This window comes from Phyllostomus discolor, chromosome 5 (genome assembly GCF_004126475.2).
Source record: "Phyllostomus discolor isolate MPI-MPIP mPhyDis1 chromosome 5, mPhyDis1.pri.v3, whole genome shotgun sequence".
NCBI classification, from domain to species: Eukaryota; Metazoa; Chordata; class Mammalia; order Chiroptera; family Phyllostomidae; genus Phyllostomus; species Phyllostomus discolor.
In genome coordinates, this window is record NC_040907.2 from 127,548,518 (window position 1) to 127,569,276 (window position 20,759).

At 43.9% G+C, this 20,759-nt stretch overlaps 1 protein-coding gene across 2 annotated transcripts in view; it reads right to left on the bottom strand.

Annotated features, from left to right (window-relative positions):
• Nucleotides 1-14,555, bottom strand: part of STOX1 (storkhead box 1) — a 63,720-nt gene extending 49,165 nt beyond the window's left edge. For both annotated transcript variants that reach the window (XM_028512393.2, XM_036026870.1), the window contains exon 1: nt 14,170-14,555. In XM_028512393.2, coding sequence (XP_028368194.1) covers nt 14,170-14,479 — 310 coding nt within the window. In that variant the 5' untranslated portion in view covers nt 14,480-14,555. The remainder of the gene's footprint in view (nt 1-14,169) is intronic.
• Between the last annotated feature and the right edge of the window lie 6,204 nt (nt 14,556-20,759).

A 20,759-nucleotide genomic window follows, 5' to 3' on the forward strand; every position in this document is an offset into this window, starting at 1 on the left:
ATCCAAGAAGCTCAGAGAGCCCCAAAGAAGTTGGACCCAAGAAGAAACACACCAAGGCACATCATCATTACATTAGCCAAGGTAAAAACGAAGGAGAGAATCCTAGAAGCAGCAAGAGGTAAGGGGACAGTAACCTACAAAAGAGGTCCCATCAGACTGTCAGCGGATTTCTCCAAAGAGACCTTACAGGCAAGAAGGGGCTGGAAAGAAATATTCCAAGTCATGAAAGACAAGGACCTACATCCCAGATTGCTCTGTCCAGCAAAGCTCTCATTTAGAATGGAAGGGCAGATAAAGTGCTTCTCAGATAAGGTCAAGTTAAAGGAGTTCATCATCACCAAGCCCTTATTTTATGAAATGCTAAAGGGACTTATCTAAGAAAAGAAGATAAAGAAAAGACATGTATAGTAAAAGGACAGCAAAGTCATAAATATTAACAACCACACCTAAAGCAAAACCAAAAGAAACTAAGTAAACAATTAGAACAGGAACAGAACCACAGAAATGGAGGGCACATGGAGGGTTAGCAGCAGGGGGGTGGGAGGAGGAGAGAGGGGGAAAAGGTATAGAGAATAAGTAGCATAGAATGTAGGTTGAAAATAGATAGGGGGAGGGCAAGAATAGTACGGGAAATGTAGAAACTAAAGAACTCATAAGTATGACACATGGACATGAACTAAAGGGGGAAATGTGGGTGGGAGGGGGGTACAGGGTGGAGGGGAGAGAAGGGGGGAAATGGGACAACTGTAATAGCATAATCAATAAAATATATTTAAAAAAAAAAAAAAAAGACCTAGAGATTCAGAGAAGTGAGCTAACTGACCTGAAGGCTCCCAGCAACCTCAGCAACAGGGTTAGTTCCACACTTGAGCATTGGAATCCCAGTTCAGGGCTCGTTTCGCAGCACCAGGCACCCTTCGGGATCTGAGCTAAGACTCGGGACAAAAGAGGGCTGTGTACCTGACCAAGCAGTCTAGGATATAACAGGAAGGAGAAGACAAAAGGATAGAAATCTTGAACATGAACATGTGCCAGGCTAGTAATAATTAGCACAGACTGCAGAGGAGATGGGCTATCTAGAGAAGAATTCAGGGACATATTTTCTACTTCCTCCATGCTGGAGATACACGTGCTTACTTTCCTGACTTTGACTCTGGACAAGGCACAGACTGAGAATTCTCCGGTATCTTATTTTCAAAACAACCTGCAAAGTGCTATTACATCCTCATTTGTACCCTGAAGACAACAGAGCTGAGAAATATAAGGTACTAGCTCAAGGTCACACAGCTGATAAGTGGCAGGGCAGGCATCTGAACTGAAGTTTGCTCCACTAACCACAGTGGTTCTGGGTGATGTGAAAACTTTAAACTAGAGCTTTTAGCAACTCTTCAAATCCCAGTTTGCCCTCTGCAATTGAAAATAATTTTGCACTTCCAGCCAAGATGGAGGCATAGGTAGACACACTGTGCCTCCTTGTATAACCACAAGAAGGACAACACATTTAAAAACAAGAAACAACCAGAATTGACAGAAAATCAAACTGTATGGAAAAGTTCAAGAACCAAGGAGTTAAAGAAGAAACATTCATCCAGACTGATAGGAGGGGCGGAGACAGGCAGCTGGGCAGAGAAGACTCTCAGCAAGGCAGAGGCTGGAGGACCAGAGCAGGCAAGGCTGCGGCTGGTGGACCCAGCTGGGCACGGATTGCGGACTGGGGGTCCCACATTCAAGTGCAGATAAACCAGGAAGAACAACTGGGGAATGAGGCTGACCGTGCAACCCAGAGTTCCAGTATGGGGAAATAAAGCCTTAAAACTCTGGTTGAAAACACCTGTGGGGTTGAGGCAGCAGTGGAAGAAACTCCCAGACTCACAGGAGAGTTGGCTGGAAAGACCCATAGGGTCCCAGAACATACACAAACCCACCCACCTGGGAATCAGCACAAAAAGGGCCCAATTTGCTTGTGGGTAGCGAGGGAAGTAACTGAAAACCAGCAGAGAGCTGAGTATGCCGCACTGTTCCCTCTTGGACCCCTCCCCCACATACAGCGTCACAATGCAACAGCAATGCAGGTTGCCCCACCCTGATGAACACCTAAGGCTCCACCCCTTACTACACAACAGGTGTGCCAATGCAAAAAAAAGTTCCAAATGAAAGAACAGATCAAAGCTCCAGAAAAAATACAACTAAGCGATGAAGAGATAAGCCAACTTATCAGATGCACAGTTCAAAACACTGGTGATCAGGATGCTCACAGAATTAGTCGAATATGGTCACAAATTAGATGAAAAAATGAAGGCTATGCTAAGTGAAATAAAGGAAAATGTACAGGGAACCAACAGTGACAGGAAGGAAACTGGGACTCAAATCAACAGTGTGGACCAGAAGGAAGAAAATATTCAACGACCCTGGCTGGCGAAGCTCAGTGGATTGAGCACAGGCTGCGAACCAAAGCATCAGAGGTTTGATTCCCAGTCAGGGTACATGCCTGGGTTGCAGACCATGACCCCCAGCAACCACACATTGATGTTTCTCTCTCTCTCTCTATCTCTATCTCTCTCCCTTCCCTCTCTAGAAATAAATAAATAAGATCTTTTTAAAAAATCCTCATTTGAGGATATGTTTAAAAAAAAAAGAAATATTCAACGACAACAGAATGAAGAAACAAGAATTCAAAAAAAATAAAGTGAGGCTTAGGAACCTCCAGGACATCTTTAAACGTTCTGACATCCAAATCATAGGGGTGTTAGAAGGAGAAAAGGAAGAGCAAGAAATTGAAAACTTATTTGAACAAATAATGAAGGAAAACTTCCCCAACCTGGCAAAGGAAATCGATTTCCAGGAAGTCCAGGAAGCTCAGAGTTCCAAAGAAATTGGATCCAAGGAGGAACACACCAAGACACATCATAATTACATTACCCAAGATTAAGGATAACAAGAGAATCTTAAAAACAACAAAAGAAAAGGGGACAGTTACCTACAAATGAGTGCCCATAAGATTGTCAGCTGATTTCTCAAAAGAGACCTTACAGGCAAGAAGGGGCTGGAAAGAAGTATTTCAAGTCATGAAAGGCAAGGACCTACATCCAAGATTGCTCTATCCAGCAAAGCTTTCATTTAGAATGGAAGGGCAGAGAAAGTGCTTCTCAGATAAGGTCAAGTTAAAGGAGTTCATCATCACCCAGCCCTATTATATGAAATGTTAAAGTGACTTATCTAAGAAAAAGAAGATGAAAAATATGAACAGTAAAATGACAACACACTTATAGCTATTAACAACTGAACTTAAAATAAAAACAAAAAGAAACTAAGCAAACAACTAGAACAAGAACAGAATCACAGAAATGGAGATCACATGGAGGGTTACAAGCAGGGGAGTGGGCAGGGAGAGAAGAGAAAAAGGTACAGAGAATAAGTAGCATAGATGGTAGGTAGAAAATAGACAGGGGAAGATTAAGAATAGTGTAGGAAATATAGAAGCCAAAGAACTTATATGTATGACCCATGGACATGAACTAAAGGGGGGAATGTGGGTAGGAGGGGATGTACATGGCAGAGGGGAATAAAGGGGGGGAAATGAGACAACTGTAATAGCATAATCAATAAAATATATGTAAAAAATAAGTTTGCACTGGTGTTCTTCAGTAGTAATGCACATGAGATTCACAAGGATATTTCAAAGGTTCAGTGCATGAGAAAGGGAAGATGACCATGTTTAAACACAAGCAAAAGCATGGAGCTGACCAACAAACATTCCAGGACATGCACCCCTCAGTCAGCAGCAGAGTAAAGGATGACAATGTCTAAATTCAAGAATGAGCCCTGGCTGAGTAGCTAAGTTGGTTGGAACGTCATCTCAATGTGCCATAGTTGCAGGTTCAATCCCCAGTCAGGGCACATGCAGGGAACAACCAAAGAATGTGTGAGTAAGTGGAACAAGTTGATGTTTGTTCATCTTTCTCTCCCCCTTCCTCCTCCTCCCCCTGAAAAAAAATCTTGCTAAAACTCAAGAATGACTCATTAATTTGTTTTTCCTTGAGGAGCAACAGACATGTAAGTACACCAGTGACAAGAGACTCTACTAACAGCAGGCATGGGGGAAACCAAAGAGCACCCAACTCAGGCACCCAGCTGAGGAGACGGCACACCAAAACAACCTATGTGAGAGCACAGCTTGCTGACAGGACAGCACCCACATTTGGCAGAAGGGAAAATGTGATGGTCAGGCTTACATGTCAGCCTGGATAAGCTACAGCCTTGTTTTTCAAACGCTAACCCAGGCAATGCTGTGAAGCTATTTTATAGATGTGATTAGAAAAGGGGCATATTCTATATAATTTATGTTTCAATCAATTGAAAGGCCTTAACAGCAGAACTGAAGAAATCCCACCCCTGAGTAGCAGCTTTGGCTTATGCCTGGGATTTCCAGCTAAACCTTCATGATGGCCAGACCTACAGATTTTGGACTTTCCCTGCCAGCCCCCACAATCACGCAGAGTCAATTCCTGGTAATCTGTCTCACACTGGTTCTATTTCTCTGACTGAACCTTGTCTGACATACGAAGGCTGGCACCTTTTAGAAGGTGTAGAGAGAGAGGAGGCTTAGCATGGAAATGGATTAGAGAGCCTTGCAGTGCATGTTAAAGACGGGACTTTTACTGAAAGACTAAGGGGAGCAGCAGATGGCATCTGAGCAAATAAAAAGCAGAATTAGAGCTTTCTTTTACAGTGTCATGAGTCTGTCTACCTGTGGGATGGAGAGTAAACCAGAGTGTACAGTGTCACACAGGAGATGGCACCACAAAAAGGGAAGAAGCTGGAGCCACGATTCACAAAGGAAATGGTGAGATCTTGGGTGGACAAAAGCTCAGCGGTAGCAGTGGAGAAAAGGGATGGATCTGAGAGACACTGAGGATTGAGCCTCGTGGAACTTGGTGACCTACTGGCCTGGGGCAGGAGAAACCGGGTGGAGTAATCCAAGCTGATTTTCTGGTTAATGGATCTTTTCATCCCACTGGACCTAAGTGCTATGTCGCAGCAACTAAAGGTGTCTTTTCTCACCCACTGGTTGCTTAATCAAAACATGGAGCTAGAGATTCTCATTAACTACCCAGATGCTGCATACGGATCATCCAGCTTGATAACAACAATATGCCTACCAGACACCCTGTTGTGAGCCCTTTGGCTCTTTAAAACCGAACCCTTCAACTGCCCCTGCACAGAATAAGGTAAAAGGCAACATCTGGCAGAACAAAGCCAGAAAAATATGGCTGGAAAGATCGTGGGTGGGAAGGAGGGAGGTGAGAGCAGGGGCATGGTCAGAGCAGCTGTTTCTGCCATTTTCTGGGCCTTGGAGTAGACTAAAGGCCTGCTGGGAATCTGATACGCCCTTGGGGAGTGTGCTTTCCGGTGAAAAATACCAGGGCCTTTGCAGGAACCCAGGGAGGACTGGTGGCGAATAGAGGGGAAGGCAAGAAACCCAAGCACCACCAGTCACATAACAGCCTTCATTCTATTCCCTGTCTGCAAAATGGGGAGAATTTTTGCATCTTACCACCTAACAGAGGAAAAGGGATAATCAAACTAGACAAGATGGGGGAGAAACCAAGATCTGTCTGGGAAAAGGAAGAGATGGAACATAGGCATTTGTTCTTGATGACTGTTTAAATGACCCTGTCATGACCAGGAGTTTCTCTATGACCTAGATATTGCTCATCAACAGAATGACATTTTAGAAGAAAAGACAGAAATTAAAAACATTCATTACTGGAGTTTTGCTCCCAGTAGTGATGAATGAGGTCCTATTAGACCAACCCTTTTGCCAATAACAACTATAGCTCTAGACAAAATATAAAAACCTTTCCCTGAAGGTACTAAAAAGCAACCAAAACCAGGTAGAAACTAGGGGGTTGGTCCTTCTGGAAAGATATGGCACTGGGTAAGTTTCCATTTTTTACAGTTCTTCACCTAAAGGTAGGCTCCATTAGGAGCCAGGCCAGGAGGCTAAAACTTTGGTAGAAACTCACAGTCTTACTAACTCAAAGAATCTAAGGACACAGTTTGGGGTGGCTACAACAGCAGGAAAGTGATATTGGAAAAGACAGAGTCATAGACATGAAACCCCAAATTTTGCATAAAAACTCAGCCTGACTTTATGACTGAAATATGAACTCCACATGCAAAGGGCACAAACAGCCTACCATAAGAGATTTTAGCTGTCATTTACTGCAGGAGAGATAGTACACACATTTGGAGTCCAGCCACATGAAGTACCTGGTAAAATAAACAATAAAAAAATCAACATTGTACAGAGGAACATACAACCCAGAGTCTCTACAACTTATCACTTGTAATGGTAGAGATACAATCCACAGTACCAGACAATATAGAAACAGGAAAATGTGACCTCTTCCAAGAAAAGGCAACCAATGAGACTAACTGATTAACCCTAAGATGAATGAGATGTTAGAATTATAAGTATTTTAAAGATTTTATTTTTATTTTTATTTTTATTTTTTTAGAAAAGGGAGGGGAGGGAGAAAGATAGGGAGAGAGGCATCAATGTGTGGTTGCCTTTCACATGCCCCCTAGTGGAGACCTGGCCTGCAACCCAGGCATGAGCCCTGACTGGGAATCAAACCAGCGACCTTTCAGTTTGCAGGCCAGCACTCAATCCACAGGCTGGTGCTCAATTCACTGAGCCACACCAGCCAGGGCTAGAATTTAAGCAGTTTAAAGAAACTGATATAACTATGCTGAAAGATAAAATAAAATATATGCTGGTAATGAACAAATTGGAACTATCATCAGAGACTTTAAGATATTTATTTTAAGATAACCAAAGGGGATCTACCCAAAAATAAAAATATAGACCCATACAAAGACTGACACAAAGATGCTCACAGCAGCATTATTCACAGTGGCCAAAAAGTGGAAACAACCCACATAAGCAAGTATTGATAAATGAATAAGCAAAAGTAATCCACACAATGGATTATTATTCAGCCATAAAAATGAATGAAGTTCTAATACATGATACGACACAGATAAACCTTGAAAACATTATGCTACGTGAAAGAAACCAAGCACAAAAACCCACACATTGTGATTCTGTGTAAATGAAATATCTAGGACAGACAAATTCAATGTGCGGCAGAGACAGACAGAAGGTAGATTAGTGGTGGACAACAGCTGTGGAGGGGATAGAAGGACTGCTAGTTCTGGAATAAGATAATGGTGATGGTTGCACAACACTGTGAACATCCTAAAACCCACTGAATTATGCATTTTAAAATGGTAACTGTTATGCTATGTAAATAATATTTTAATTTTTTAAAGGTAAGGTACAAAAATTATGGAAAACTGGGTGATGAATATAGAATTCTGTAATATCTCTGCAATTTTTCTATAAATCTAAAATTATTCCAAAATGCAGTTTATTTAAAAATAATACTATTTACAATCTGGCTGGTGTGGCTCAGTGGACTGAGTACCAGCCTCCGTCCAAACCAAAGGGCCGCTGGTTCAATTCCTAGTCAGGGTACATGCCTGTGTTGTGGGCCAGGTCCCTAGTAGGGGCCACATGAGAGACAACCACACACTGATGTTTCTCTCCCTCTCTTTCTTCCTCCCTTCCCCTCCGTCTAAAAAATAAATAAATAAAATATTTAAAAAATAAAATAATACTATTTATAATAGCATCTAAAACATAAAGTTCTTAGGAATATAAACATGACAAGAGATATTCAAGACCTGTACACCAAAAGTACAGTAAGGACACTCAAACACAGGGATATGTTCATGGAATGTTAAGATGTCAATTCTCCCCAAATTAGGGTGACCAATTTTCCCAGTTTGCCTGAGACTAAGGGTGTCCCAAGATGGCAAGGCCATCATTTCTAAAACCAGGGTAGTCTCAGGCAAACCAGGATGAGTTTCTCATCTAATTATTCAATACAATCCCAATCAAAATCCCAGCAAGATTTTTTTAAAGAAACTGACAAGATGATTCAAAAATATATATGGAAAAACAAAGAAGCTAGAGTAACCAAAACAATTTTTAGGAAGAACAAAGGTAGGAACCTTGCAATATCTGATTTCAAGTCTTACTATAGAGTATAACAAGGCAGTAAGGTACTGGTGAAAGGACAGATTCAGGATCAATGGAGACAGACCCTGACGTAGCCAACTGATTTTCCACAGAGTTGCAAAGGCAAGTTAGTAAGAAAGGCTAGTCTTTTCAACCAATTGTCCTTGAAAAATTAGACACGCACACACAAAAGAAAACAAACAAAACTCAACCTATACCACATATCCTTCACAAACATTACCACAAAATGGATCATAGACCCAAACGTAAAACCATAAAACTTCTAGAAGAAAACACAGAAGAAAATTATTGGGTTAGGCAAAATTTCTTTACAGAGGAAGCAAAAAGTACAATCCATAAAGGAGAAAACAGATAAAGTAGACAATCAATATTTAGAACTTGTCTCCAAAAGAGACCTTGCAAAACTAAATAAATAAACAAGCCACAGGCTAGAATGTAGTCACAAAGCATATCTCTAACAAATGACTGGTATTTAGGACATATAAAGAACTCCTACAATTTGATAATAATAAAATAACAAATAATAATAATATTAGTAAAAAGACAATACAATGAAAAAGCAAAAGATTTGGACAGACATTTCACAATGGAAATTGATAAGCACATGAAAAAGTGTTCAGGCCGCCCTGGCTGGCATAGCTCAGTGGATTGAGCGCGGGCTGTGAACCAAAGTGTCGCAGGTTCGATTCCCAGTCAGGGTACATGCCTGGACTGCAGGCCATGTCCCCCAGCAACTGCACATTGATGTCTCTCTCTCTCTTTCTCTCTCTCTCTCTCTCTCTCTCTCCCCCTCCCTCCCTTCCCTCTCTAAAAATAAACAAATAATATCTTTAAAAAAAAAAAGTGTTCAGGCCTAGCCAGGTAGCTCAGTTGGTTAGAGTGTCATCCTGATATGCCAAGATCGTAGGTTCAGGGCACATACAAGAACCAACCAATGAATGCATAAATAAATGGAACAACAAATTAACGTTTCTCTGTTTCTGTCTATCTGTCTGTCTCTCTCACTCTCTCTCTCTCTCCACCCCCCAAAATCAATTTTAAAAAATTAAACATAACCTACTCAGTGAGTTCTGCTCGGTAAGAACCCAAGAAAAATAGAAGCATATTGCCCTGGCTGGTTGGCTCAGTGGATTGAGTGCCGGCCTGTGAACCAAAGGGTCGCAGGTTGAATTGCTAGTCTAGGGCACATGCCTGGGTTGCAGGCTGGATCCCCAGTGGGGAGTTCGAGGGAGGCAACCACACATTGCTGTTTCTCTCCCTCCATTTCCCTCTCTAAAAATAAATACATAAAATCTTTAAAAAATTAAATAAACTTAAAAAAAGAAAAGTAGAAGCATAAAAAACTTGTACATTAATATTCACAGAAGTTTTATTCATAATAGTCATAACTGGAAAATACCTCAGGTGTCCCATCCAGGAAAAAATGAATAAACTGTGGTATATTCATAAATGGAATTCTACTCATCAATAAAAGGAACAAACTAGTAATAAAAGAAAGATGACTCTCAGGAACATGAAGCTGAGTAAAAGAACCCTCACACAAAAGAGTACATACTAATGATTTCATTTACACGAAGTTATTGAATAGGCAAAATTTATGGTTAAAAGAAAATCAGAAGAGTGGTTACTTATGAGAGTGGGAGCAGAGGTGATTGGGAAGCGGTGAAAGGGAACTTTCTGGGGTAATGATGGTGTTCTAAATCCTCTTAGAAGTTTGGGTTACACTCATTTACTTATATATTTGAAAAATGCATCAAATGCTCCACCTAAGATTTGTGCATTTCACTCATTGTAAATTTCACCTTAAAAATTCCATCGGTACCCTGGCTGGTGTGGCTCAGTGGATTGAGTGCTGGCCTGTGAACCGAAGGGTGGAAGGTTCGATTCCCAGTCAGGGCATATGCCTGGGTTGCAAGCCAGGTCAGGCCCCCAGTAGAGGGTACAGGAGAAGCAACCACTCATTGATGTTTCTCTCCCTCTCTTTCTCCTGCCCTTCCCCTCTGTCTAAAATAAACAAATAAAATCTTTCAAAAAAAATTCCATTGGCTACTAAAACCTACAAGATGCCCTTCAAGGCAGCACCTCAGAAACAAAACAGAATAGGAGCTGGGCCACTCCCTCTCCTCACCATCTCTACATACTCCCCTATGCCATTCCCTAAATCACAGAACAAGTCAGACAACATTCAGATGTCTGGTACCATAAGGCACCCATACCCTTGAGCTGATCCTCTCCCACACCAGATCCCAGAATAGATTCTGAAATCAGTCATTTATAAGTAGCATAAATTAGTGGCTGGTCTCTATTCTTTGAGGGCACTTGCAATTTTGCCTTGGTAAATCTCTCTGTGCTGACAGATGTCTCAGGAAGCAGGTAGGAGGGTCATGAGGAGAGGTGGGAAGGTTCTCACACTAGTTCTCCTTCCCCAGCTTGACCTGCCTGATCTGTAGACTCCACCCCTCCTCCCCAGAGGCACACACCAAGGAACTCTGGCCTAACTCAATCCGAGGCAGAGCCTGCAGTACCCACACAGGTCACGGTGGGGTGGAGAGGACTGTGAACCAGCCAGCTTCCAGAACATAGCTTCCTATTCAGCCATCCCCTCTATTTTTTTCTTTTTTGATCCTTACCCAAGGACACTTTTTTCATTGCTTTTAGAGAGAGGAAGAGAGGGGGAAAGGGAAGGAGGGAGGGAGGGAGAGGTGCGGGGGTGGGGGTGGGGAGAGAGAGAGAAAAAACATCAATGTGAGAGAGAAATATCAATTGGCTGCCCCTTGCATGCTCCCCAACCAGGGACCAGACCAACAAACCAGGTATGTGCCCTGACTGGGAATCAAACCGAGTCACACAGGCCAGGGCCAGCTATCCCCTCTTCAAATGAATGTGAAAGAAACAAACTGACTCCATTTTCTCTTTGAGAACATGCAACTCTGAATGAAAGATGTAAAAACACAGAAACAATGAATTAATGAAACACAGGAACAGAACCAAGAAAGCAAATATGTTAAAAGAGCCATAGGCATTCTTATTCAATGAGAAAAGATGGAAGGCCCCAATGGGGATGAAAGGGTAGCCACCTCGGCTATAAATTTCAGGAGAAGGGAACAAACTTGTTTTGCCAAGTGGCCGCCCCTCCCTTACCCCAGGAAGCCATCATCAATCTTTCACTTACCTAGTAGGTTTGTACCCAGAGTAACAACTGATTCACCCAAACAAATACAGGTGTCCTCCACCCCTACCACCTGCAGTGGCTCAGCTAGGTGAACAGGTGTGTCTCCCTCCAGCCTCCAGAGCTTACCCCTTTCATCTGCTAATGTCATTTGCTAATTTAAAAGAAAGAAAGAGGAAAGGAATAAAAAAGAAAACATTTGACTAGAGCACAAAAGAACAGTTAGCTCCAGGTTATCATGCTAAAAATTCTATGTTGTACACATTAAACTAATATAAAGTAATACTGAACGTCAACTGTAATTGAAAAATAAAATAATAATTTTTAAAAAATCCTACGTCCTTTGGTTTCAGGAAATGCTCTCAGCCTGAGAAATACTGTCTCACCAGAGGGAAGACGAAGTAGAAAAAGTGAAGAGGGAAAGAAAAGGCGCAAAATGTGGAGGAAACCAAACTCCTACAGACCTCAGAATCAGGTCTGCTGCATCGGGAGCTGGGGTCACTTCTGTGTGTTTGGCCAAGGCACTCTATCATCATATCTTATGAGGTTCCATGAGCCTCAGGTCAAGATGGACCCATGGGAGCACAGAGGGTTTATAAAGCTCATGGCCATACCTCTTTCCCTGCCAGCATTTTGTCTCAACTGACCGGCAATATTCCCTATGCCCAAATCCTTTTATGTAGGAGTAAGTAAGCCTTTAAAAAAATATAGCAAAGAAACCAAATTGATCTAACCAAACTGATCTTTTGTTTCTTTTTCTAGGATTCTCCAGTTCCCACAAAATGACAAGAATGGTGCAAAACCTGCAATAGTGCACAGCTGCCCTTCCATTGCCTCCCTGGAAGCCCATTTTAGCTTCTGGAAGCCAATGCTGCCAGATTGAGGAAAGCAAGCAGGCTGAATCTCCCAAGTTCTTCCAGGCAAGGCATCTCTTCCTGCCTTCTCCACCTTCTGGGGCTCTGAGATGGCCCAAGAGACCACCTTGATGCCTTCTCTCCACTGCCCTGACCCAAGAACCCCAAGTTAGATTAGTAATTAGCCATTCTATTCAAAAGAACTCCCCCCCATGGGAATTCACTGACCTGCATCAAATAAGCTCTTTCCCCATTTTGCTCCTCAAAATGTCCCAACAGGTGGTTTTGGACAATTCCAGCTACATGTTTTAATTCTTATCAGGACTCTGTTAAAATTCTCAAAATCATTTCTGCCAAGACACCCAAGTCAGGGATGATGACCCAGAATAAAGACCACCGTATTGCACACTCCACAGAATACAGTGTCTGCTGCATCTCTAGTTATGCAATGAGGTAGCGTTTCGTAGCGGGTGGAGGATGCAAGCATCTGGTGGTATGTTCACTTTGTCCACTACATCTTTCAGATGGCAGCAAATGGGGCCAACCCAGAAACCAGCATTCACCACTGCTCACTGGACTCCAGGTAGTGGCATCACAGCTGACTCTGGCTTAGCACAAGCCCTCTATATTTCACCCTCAGGTCTAGACCCCAACTCCACCTACCCGCTTTCTGCAATACACTCTATGCTTATCCTTTGAAAGGGGGTAGGGGAACCAGAGAATGCAACTGCTAATTCAAACCAGAAAAACCGAGGACACAGAACTGAAAAGAGTTTTTCATCCAGCCTGTCTGAAAGACCCCTTTCCCTGTGAGAATGTTGGCTTTCAGAGCCAAAAACCTATTTTCTTCACTCACTCCTGCAAGTAAAAGGAGATGAAATGTTATGTGGCTTTGGAAATGAGCTCTTTTTTGCTCTTAAGGAAAGGAAAAGGGTGTGTGATGGGTGGGGTGGGAAGGAGATGCCAGACAGAATGGTAACGCAAGGAGGAGGAGACCAGCCAACGTTTAACCTCACTGGCCTGGGATGTAGAGACATCATCTGTGAGCAGATGAGACACAACATCAAGTGCCTCTGACCCCGGGGGCTAAAACAAATGTTTTTTATTTGCTGCTGCTCCTCTGAGGAGGAGGATTTATGGACTGAGAGCAGGATCCCTTGGTAGGAGTCAAAATTCAGGGCTGGAACAACTGGTGACTTGTCAACAGCACACCATCAAATCGTTGTCACAAGCCCGCAGAAACGCAAACAGACAGAACCGGGCTGTTACAGGGAGCCGCCAGCCTGCCCGAGTCCAGTGGCCGGTGCCAGAGAACACTTATTCAGAGTGGCCGCGGTTCAGTTTCTCAAAGGAGAAGCTATTTTACACAAGTAAAAAGCTCCTTGCTGTCTGTCTTCGAACAAATGGGCTCTCCGAAAAGACTGGAAAGGAGGCATTCTATTTAGTCGACGGGATGTGTCCAGAGAGCCATTTGTCATTTCTTTTACCTAAGCAGTTAACGACCCCAAAACTTCTGCTAGGCCCTGGTCCAGGACCAGCACACCACCCAATACGGCAGTATATGAAAACCAAAGACTTTGCTCCAAGTCTGTAATAAAAATAAATAAATAAGAAAGCAAACAAATCAATAACAAACACGCAACAACCAGTTCAAACCCCGTAGATTCTGGTCAAGTCCTAATGCAACGGCAGAGGTCCCTATCTCCTGACGAAACCTCTGGCTCCACGAGCACAGTCTTTCTCCCCAAAGCCTCACTTTCCTAAGTAGAAGTTCCTTCGTCCGGGAACCTGTGAGCTCCACTAGCTGAAAGATTTAGGGAATGGAGGTCTCCTGGAGTTGGCCCAGGGCCACGGCGAGAGCATCAGAGTCCTAGCTGAAGCTGGGAGACCAGCCCTCCTCCAGCCACCAGCCTGTTTTTTCATCCTCTCACCCCAGAATGAAACCGGGAGGTACACCCGCCCCGGTACCCAGGGCTCGGTCTCCGCACCACGCGCGGGGCGACCCCCCTCCCCCCGCGGCCTCGCCCCGCACTTACCCACCGCCCTGATGCGGAAGCCTCGGGGCGGGCGCAGCGCGCGGCGGCACCAGGCGTCGCGCAGCACCTGCAGGCTGGCGGGCGGCGCGTGCACCAGCAGCACCCCCGGGCGCAGCCAGCCCTGGAAGGTCAGCCGCGAGGCGGCGCGCGCCAGCCGCGAGTTCCAGAAGCAGCGCGCGTTGGCGCGGCGAAAGGCACAGAACACCGCGCGCCCGCTGGGGTCCTCTGCGACCCCCGCCGCCTTCGGCGCCTCCAACCGGCACAGCACCAGCGCCAGCGAGCCCGGCGCCAGCTGCACGGGCCGGGCCATACTGTGCGGCGGTCGCAGCCTGCAGCCTAGCGCATCGACGGACGGGCGCGACGGGCACGCAACACTAGTGGCTGAGGCCTCGCACGCCTGGCTGGAGGGATCGGCTTACTGAGCGCGGCGCCAGCGGTCCAGAAACCGGACTCGAGGGGGCGGGGTCAGCTGTACTCCGCGGGCCGGAGGTGGGGCGGGACGCGCGGCCCCGGGGCTGGCCGCCTCTCACACCCTCGAGGCGCCCAATGAGAGTTTCCAAGTGCCCAGTCACTCTCCACACCCCAGCCACGGCTGTGCCCGCCCCATCCCGGGCGACTCCCTTTACTTCCCAGCTCCCCGGCAGCCCAGAGCTCCCCTTGCTCCCATGGCCCACATTGGGGGCTGTTTCAAGTCCTGGGGGAGCCCCCCAGCCCCTAGACAGCAGAGCTGCCTCCGACAGCGGCGCTAGCTGCACGGCCAGGGGTCCTCAAAGGTGCGAGGATCGTGGTGGCCTCTCTCTCCCTAGCTTTGTAGTCGCTCCCAGTGGGAGAGGTCTCGAAGGACAGACAGCCTAGAGATGCCATGGGAGCTCAGGCCGGGAGTCAGAAATCCAGGTTTGAGTCTCCCTCGGCTCCTAACCTGTTTAGGCATTTTACTTCCGCTCTCTCTGAGCTTCAGTTACTGTCCTGTAAAATCTGGAGTTGGACCCTGGTTGGCTCAGTGGATTGAGGGCCGTCCTGCGAATGGAAAGGTCACCGGTTCAATTCTCAAGGACACATGCCTGGGTTGCAGAGCCAGGTCCCCAGTTGGGGGCATGTGAGAAGCAACCAATCGATTGATGTTTCTCCTGCCCCCCATCTCCCTCCCTTCCCCTCTCTCTAAATAAAATCTCTTAAATTTTTTTAAAAAGAAACCTGGAGTTGGGACTCTAGCCTAACGACCTTTCATCCAACTTTCCAAGATTCTAGGATCTGATCCCGTCCCTGGGACATTTGTGATAAGGGAAGTGAAGTGTTCCAGAGGCGCCCTGGGTTGGATCTGCGGATACTCGCAATCTGCCAGAGCACTGTAGCCAGTGCCTGGGAGCAGTGAGGGATGATTGAGATGAACTGAGTGAGGGCTCCTGCAGGAGGAGTAGGAAAAGGTGAGGAAGGGCATTACTAATGCAGAAACAGGCCGCCTAAGAGGGAACAGGTGCTCTGCAAGACCCAGGCCTCATTCCAGATGCACTGCCCGCTCCCTATCATCAGTAACAACTGTAGTAATCTGAGATAACTGTACCTGGTCCCTAGCAAGTCATGATCACAATAAATGATAGATGATGTTGTTAAATAACAATCACTAACATTTATTGAACACTGTATATAGGGGCATAAATGTCATAACTCTGTATGAACTTCTATTAGCGTCTATGATTTACAGATAAAAAACTGCAGCTAGGTTAGATTAAGATGCATTTCCCAGTGATGGAGATAGTAAGAAATGGAGTCAGACAACTGCCAAGTCAAGGTTCCCTCTGACAAATAAATATGACAAAGTTCTCAGTGCAAAGAAGTGTGCAAGCCTGAAAGAATGCACATCTGAACCTGTCTCTAAGACAGATGGATGGGTAAATACAGCACGGAGCCCACATGAACTAGACTCCTGTGTCTGTAAAATCCACAGGGAGAACAAAAAGCTCCTCCTCAGAATTCTGTCTCATCATGAATAACTATGACTTTGAACTCCATAGAGTAGCATCTAGTACAGTGTCTTTTCCATAATAATTATGGCAATGATGATTCCCATTTACTCTCAACTTACGCTCTGCCTAGGATTTTATATGTGTGATCTAACGTTATTCTCAAAATTAACCATCTGAAAGGGGTAATATTGTTAAGCCCCATCTTTCACAAGAAAAACAAAAGTTTAGAAAGTTAAGGTACACGTCCCGGTATCTCCTTGCCCACTCACCTGGCTAGAGGCGGAGGCCAGAAGACCATCATCATGGCTCATGGGACCCGCCTGGTGTGGAAATTGTCCTGAACTTGATTCTGTTGCCCAAGAATTTTCATTGGAAATACACAGAGACAATCAGGCCCTTGTTAGCAGAGCCCAATGCTGCAGGGATGCCCCAAGGTAGACCCAGCTATGAAGGTTCATGGCCTGATATTATGAGATAGAACTGTCTTAAACTGTGGAAACTTTTGTTTAGCTTTGCGAAATTTCTCTTGTTTTATTTAAGCTAGTCCAATTAGCAAAGAAGGGGTGGGGAGTAAGGAGAAAAAATTTAAACTGTACAGCCAAGTATGTATCCACTCATTTTCCCCAAGGATCAGCTACCCATACACCCCCAAATTCTCAAACTCCCACAAAATGGAACGAGTCTTAAAGGTTAAAAGGAAAACTATAGGCGTCCATCCTGAATGGCCTGTACTACATGGCGGAAGCAGAGAAATGGAACTTCTCAAGGGCCTTCCATCTTTGTGGTCCTTGTAGACCAGACACAAAAACACTCATTCTCCACTTTAAGGGGCACCGACTAGTCAACTAAACTAAAAATTCTCAGGATACAGGGATTTTTAATTTTTGACATTTTCAGTGGATTCTATGCTTGAGAAAGGACAAAGTAATTTTAACACTACATACAAATCCAAACTATGTTAGGCAGTCATTTAGAAAACTAACAGAACTTTATATACTTATACAAAACAATATCTCAAATATATTTTTAGCAAAAAAAAAAAAAAGCAAATAGAATACTAGGTCTAGTATGCTAGACCAACTACTGTGTTAAAAAAAATAAATAAAAATAGGTTACCTGGCCAGGTAGCTCAGTTGGTTAGAGCATCATCCTAATACACCAAGGTTGTGGGTTTGATCCTTAGGGCACATAAAAGAATCAACCAATGAATGCATAAATAAGTGAAATAACAAATCAATGTTTCTCTCTCCTCCCCACCCCACCCTCTGTTCCCTTCTCTCTCTAATCATGAGCAAATCAATAAATAAAAAGAATAAAAAAAGAAGTCTTCAGGGCATTTTTTAAAGAAAAAATGGGCACATATATTCATGTACTGTAGCTGGAAAATCTATAGAAGGGTAAGGATACATTAGAAGCTGATGATAACAATGGTTACCACTAGAGAAAGGAACAGGGAACAGGATGAAAGGAAGCTTTTATTCACTGTGCATTAATTACCATGTGTAAACACTTGTTCAACAAATACTTCCAGAAATACACTTCCAGAAATACTTCCAGAAATGTCGGGACATTAAGAGATTATCTCTGGTCATTTTGACAAATAGGAATTTTAACAACTGTCAACTTTATTCCCTCAGGAGTAAATAATTGCTAACAATTCACTTCACTCCTATTTCCAGATGACCCTTCTTTTATCCCCCTTATTCTGCCTGAAATTCCTGCCCAGATAATTCCACCTTAGGAAGACAGTGTCTCCAAAGTCACTGTTAGGGCACATAACACATCATCACATTTTTGTGAAGATTCTTTTAGTTCATCCAATTTGCTATTATTTCAAAAGTACAGTGGCCTTTCACGGGACAGGATACAGGATCTGCAAAGAAAGAGCTTTTGGGCATCAACACCACTGAGGAAGATTAACACAGCTGTCCTAGAGGAGGGAATGGGAAGCTGGTGCATTTTATTGAACTGAAGGAGCAACACCACTGGGAAGTACCTTTCCCAAGAGTAGCCCATTTGGAGGAATACTAGCTGATACTTTTAAAAATGGACCAAGGGATCGAAACAGTGAAAGGGTCTCTGAGGCAATATCATAAAGACCATCGTAGGGGTGTTTTGAGCCAACATAGAGCTTCAGAGCTTGGTGGTCAGTGGAGGAGAAGGAGCAGCCCTTAACGTCAGTACAGTGTGGCAGTATGTACCAAGGTGGCTGTAATGAGCATCTTTGGAAAAGACAAGGCCCCCTTCCTCATTTTCTGCATACGTGTAAGTCCCAGCATAGTTTTTTGGTTTTGTTTTTTTGTTATTTGACAACTCCAAGGAGTAGAATCCCCAAAACATAGCTAAGATTCAGGCAACTCAGGCAAATGAAACTTGGAGTTTGCTTTTATTTGGCTTAGAAAACTGGGCTTGAAAAAGAAGAAATTCACACTTGCTACATTATAATTGCTATAGAAGGTAAACTGGATCATTTGATGCCTGGTGTTTGTCCTAAGCAGAGCGTTCAATGCTCTTCACACCCTGACTCCAGCTTGTCTTTCTAGGTTCATCTCCATTTTCACTCCTGCTCTCTCCCCTCCCCTCTCCTCCCCTTCTCTTCTCTCATCACTTGGTTGCCTCTCTCTTGCCCCAATCGGGGACCTGACCCACAACTCAGGCATGTGCCCTGACTGGGGATCAAACTGGCGACCTTTGGTTTGCAGGCTGGCACTCAATCCACTGAGCCACACCAGCCAGGCCTACCCTCTTTCTTTAATCCACACCAAGAATCTTGTGATCCAGCAACCCAAAATTACACACCTTCCCAAGCAGATGCTCCCACATCTTTGCTCACACTATTCTATCTGCCTATATAAGGCCTTTTCTCTTTCTACCAGGTGGTATCCTACAAAACCCAGCTTATAAAGCCTGTGACGCATCCAGGAAGATTTCTTCTGCTCTTGGAGCACATTGTTAACACATATGTTAAGGGCTATAATATTTAGTTACCTGTCCCTTCAGGCAACCTGAGAGTCCTTGAGGGCCAGGCCCTTGCCTGATTCATCTCTGTGACCCAACACATAGGCCAGTGTGTGGGCTTATAGATTCATTCCACCTAAATCAAATCTAATTTAAGTACTGCGTTTTTTTGTTTGTTTGTTGTTGTTGTTGTTTTTCAGGATAACCGTGCTCTTACTGCTTTCTCCCTAGTCTGGTGTCACCATACACAAACACAAACACATTTCTGGTTCCAGGGTAAATCACAGGAAGATCTGATTGTCCAACAGTCAGTGCCCAGGACAAAGCCTCGAGGACAGGCACACCCAGGACTCACACCAGGGCACCTGGACTTCAGTGACTTGTTTGGAGTCTGTTTACAACACACACGTTATACTGAGGATGATGTTTGGATTAATCACCTTAAAATTCTTTCCACAACAAATTCATCAGGCTAAAGTTCCTACACCTTAATTCAGAAAAAAAAAAATCAAGCTTTGACACTTAAGGCTGATTTAGAAAGCATTTCCTATTTAGATTCTCTTTATTATGATCATTTCTACTTCTACAGCACCTTTCTTTCCTTTCCTAGGGAAAAAAAAAAAAGCCCTGAACACTTTTGTTTCTATTTCTCAAATGAAAATGTGAGGTTTTGCTAAGCAACTGCATTGACTTAAAGGGCAGAGAAAAGGAGGTGGGGGCAGGTGAAGGGCATTTAATGACATTTCTTTTTTTTTTATCACTTTCTTTATTCTTGGGTAAGACTTTAGACCATGCTAGCTTCATCTGTTAAATGGCAGTAAAAATACTTGGCCAACCTGAAGGATTTCTCAGGGTCCCTTCCAGGTTCCGGATTCTACAGTTCCACTTACACACCCAAAGATAAAAACCTAACGCATTTGAAATAGTCACTGAGTCCAATGAGGTACTAAGAGAAGCAAAACCAGAGTCTGAGAGCTAGCTATCCCCAGAGCTGATTCTTATTTGCCTTTAAACAATTCACTTCTTTATCTTTCCAGTGGCAAGAGGCCAACAAAGAAAATAGTATTAGAGAAAAAAAGGTTCTTAGCTTGGAGCATGAAAAGACTAAGAATACTAGGAATCCCATGGTTCTGATATGAAAGTGTTAAAGAAAAAAATTGTTCTTCCCTGACTGATGTGGCTCAGTTGGTTGAGCATCGTTCCACAAAGGGAAAGGTTTCCAATTGGATTTCCGGTCAGGACACACATGCCAATCCTCAGTTGGGGCTAGTACAAGAGGTAACTGATAGATGTTTTTCCCACATCGATTTTTCTCTCTCTCCCTCCCCCTCTTTTCAAAAAGAAATAAATAAAATCTTTAAGAAAAGAAAAGAAAAAATTATTCTGACATTTGTTAAAATGGTAAGGAAGACTTTATTCAAGATTATTGCAAAGTCTAGACAGCAGACAGCTTATAAAGCAAAGACAGCAAAGAATCCAGGGATTTTTGCCAATAAGCAGAATGAGGGAGTTAGTGGATAGAAAATTACTAATGGAAGACTTTAAGGGTAGGAGCATTCTTCCTAAACTGACCTAACAGAATTCTTGCTAATGGCAGGTCAAGGATTTATACATCTAAAGCGGGGGATGAACTGGTCAGGTATCAAGGGTGGGGGATTTCCACTAAAC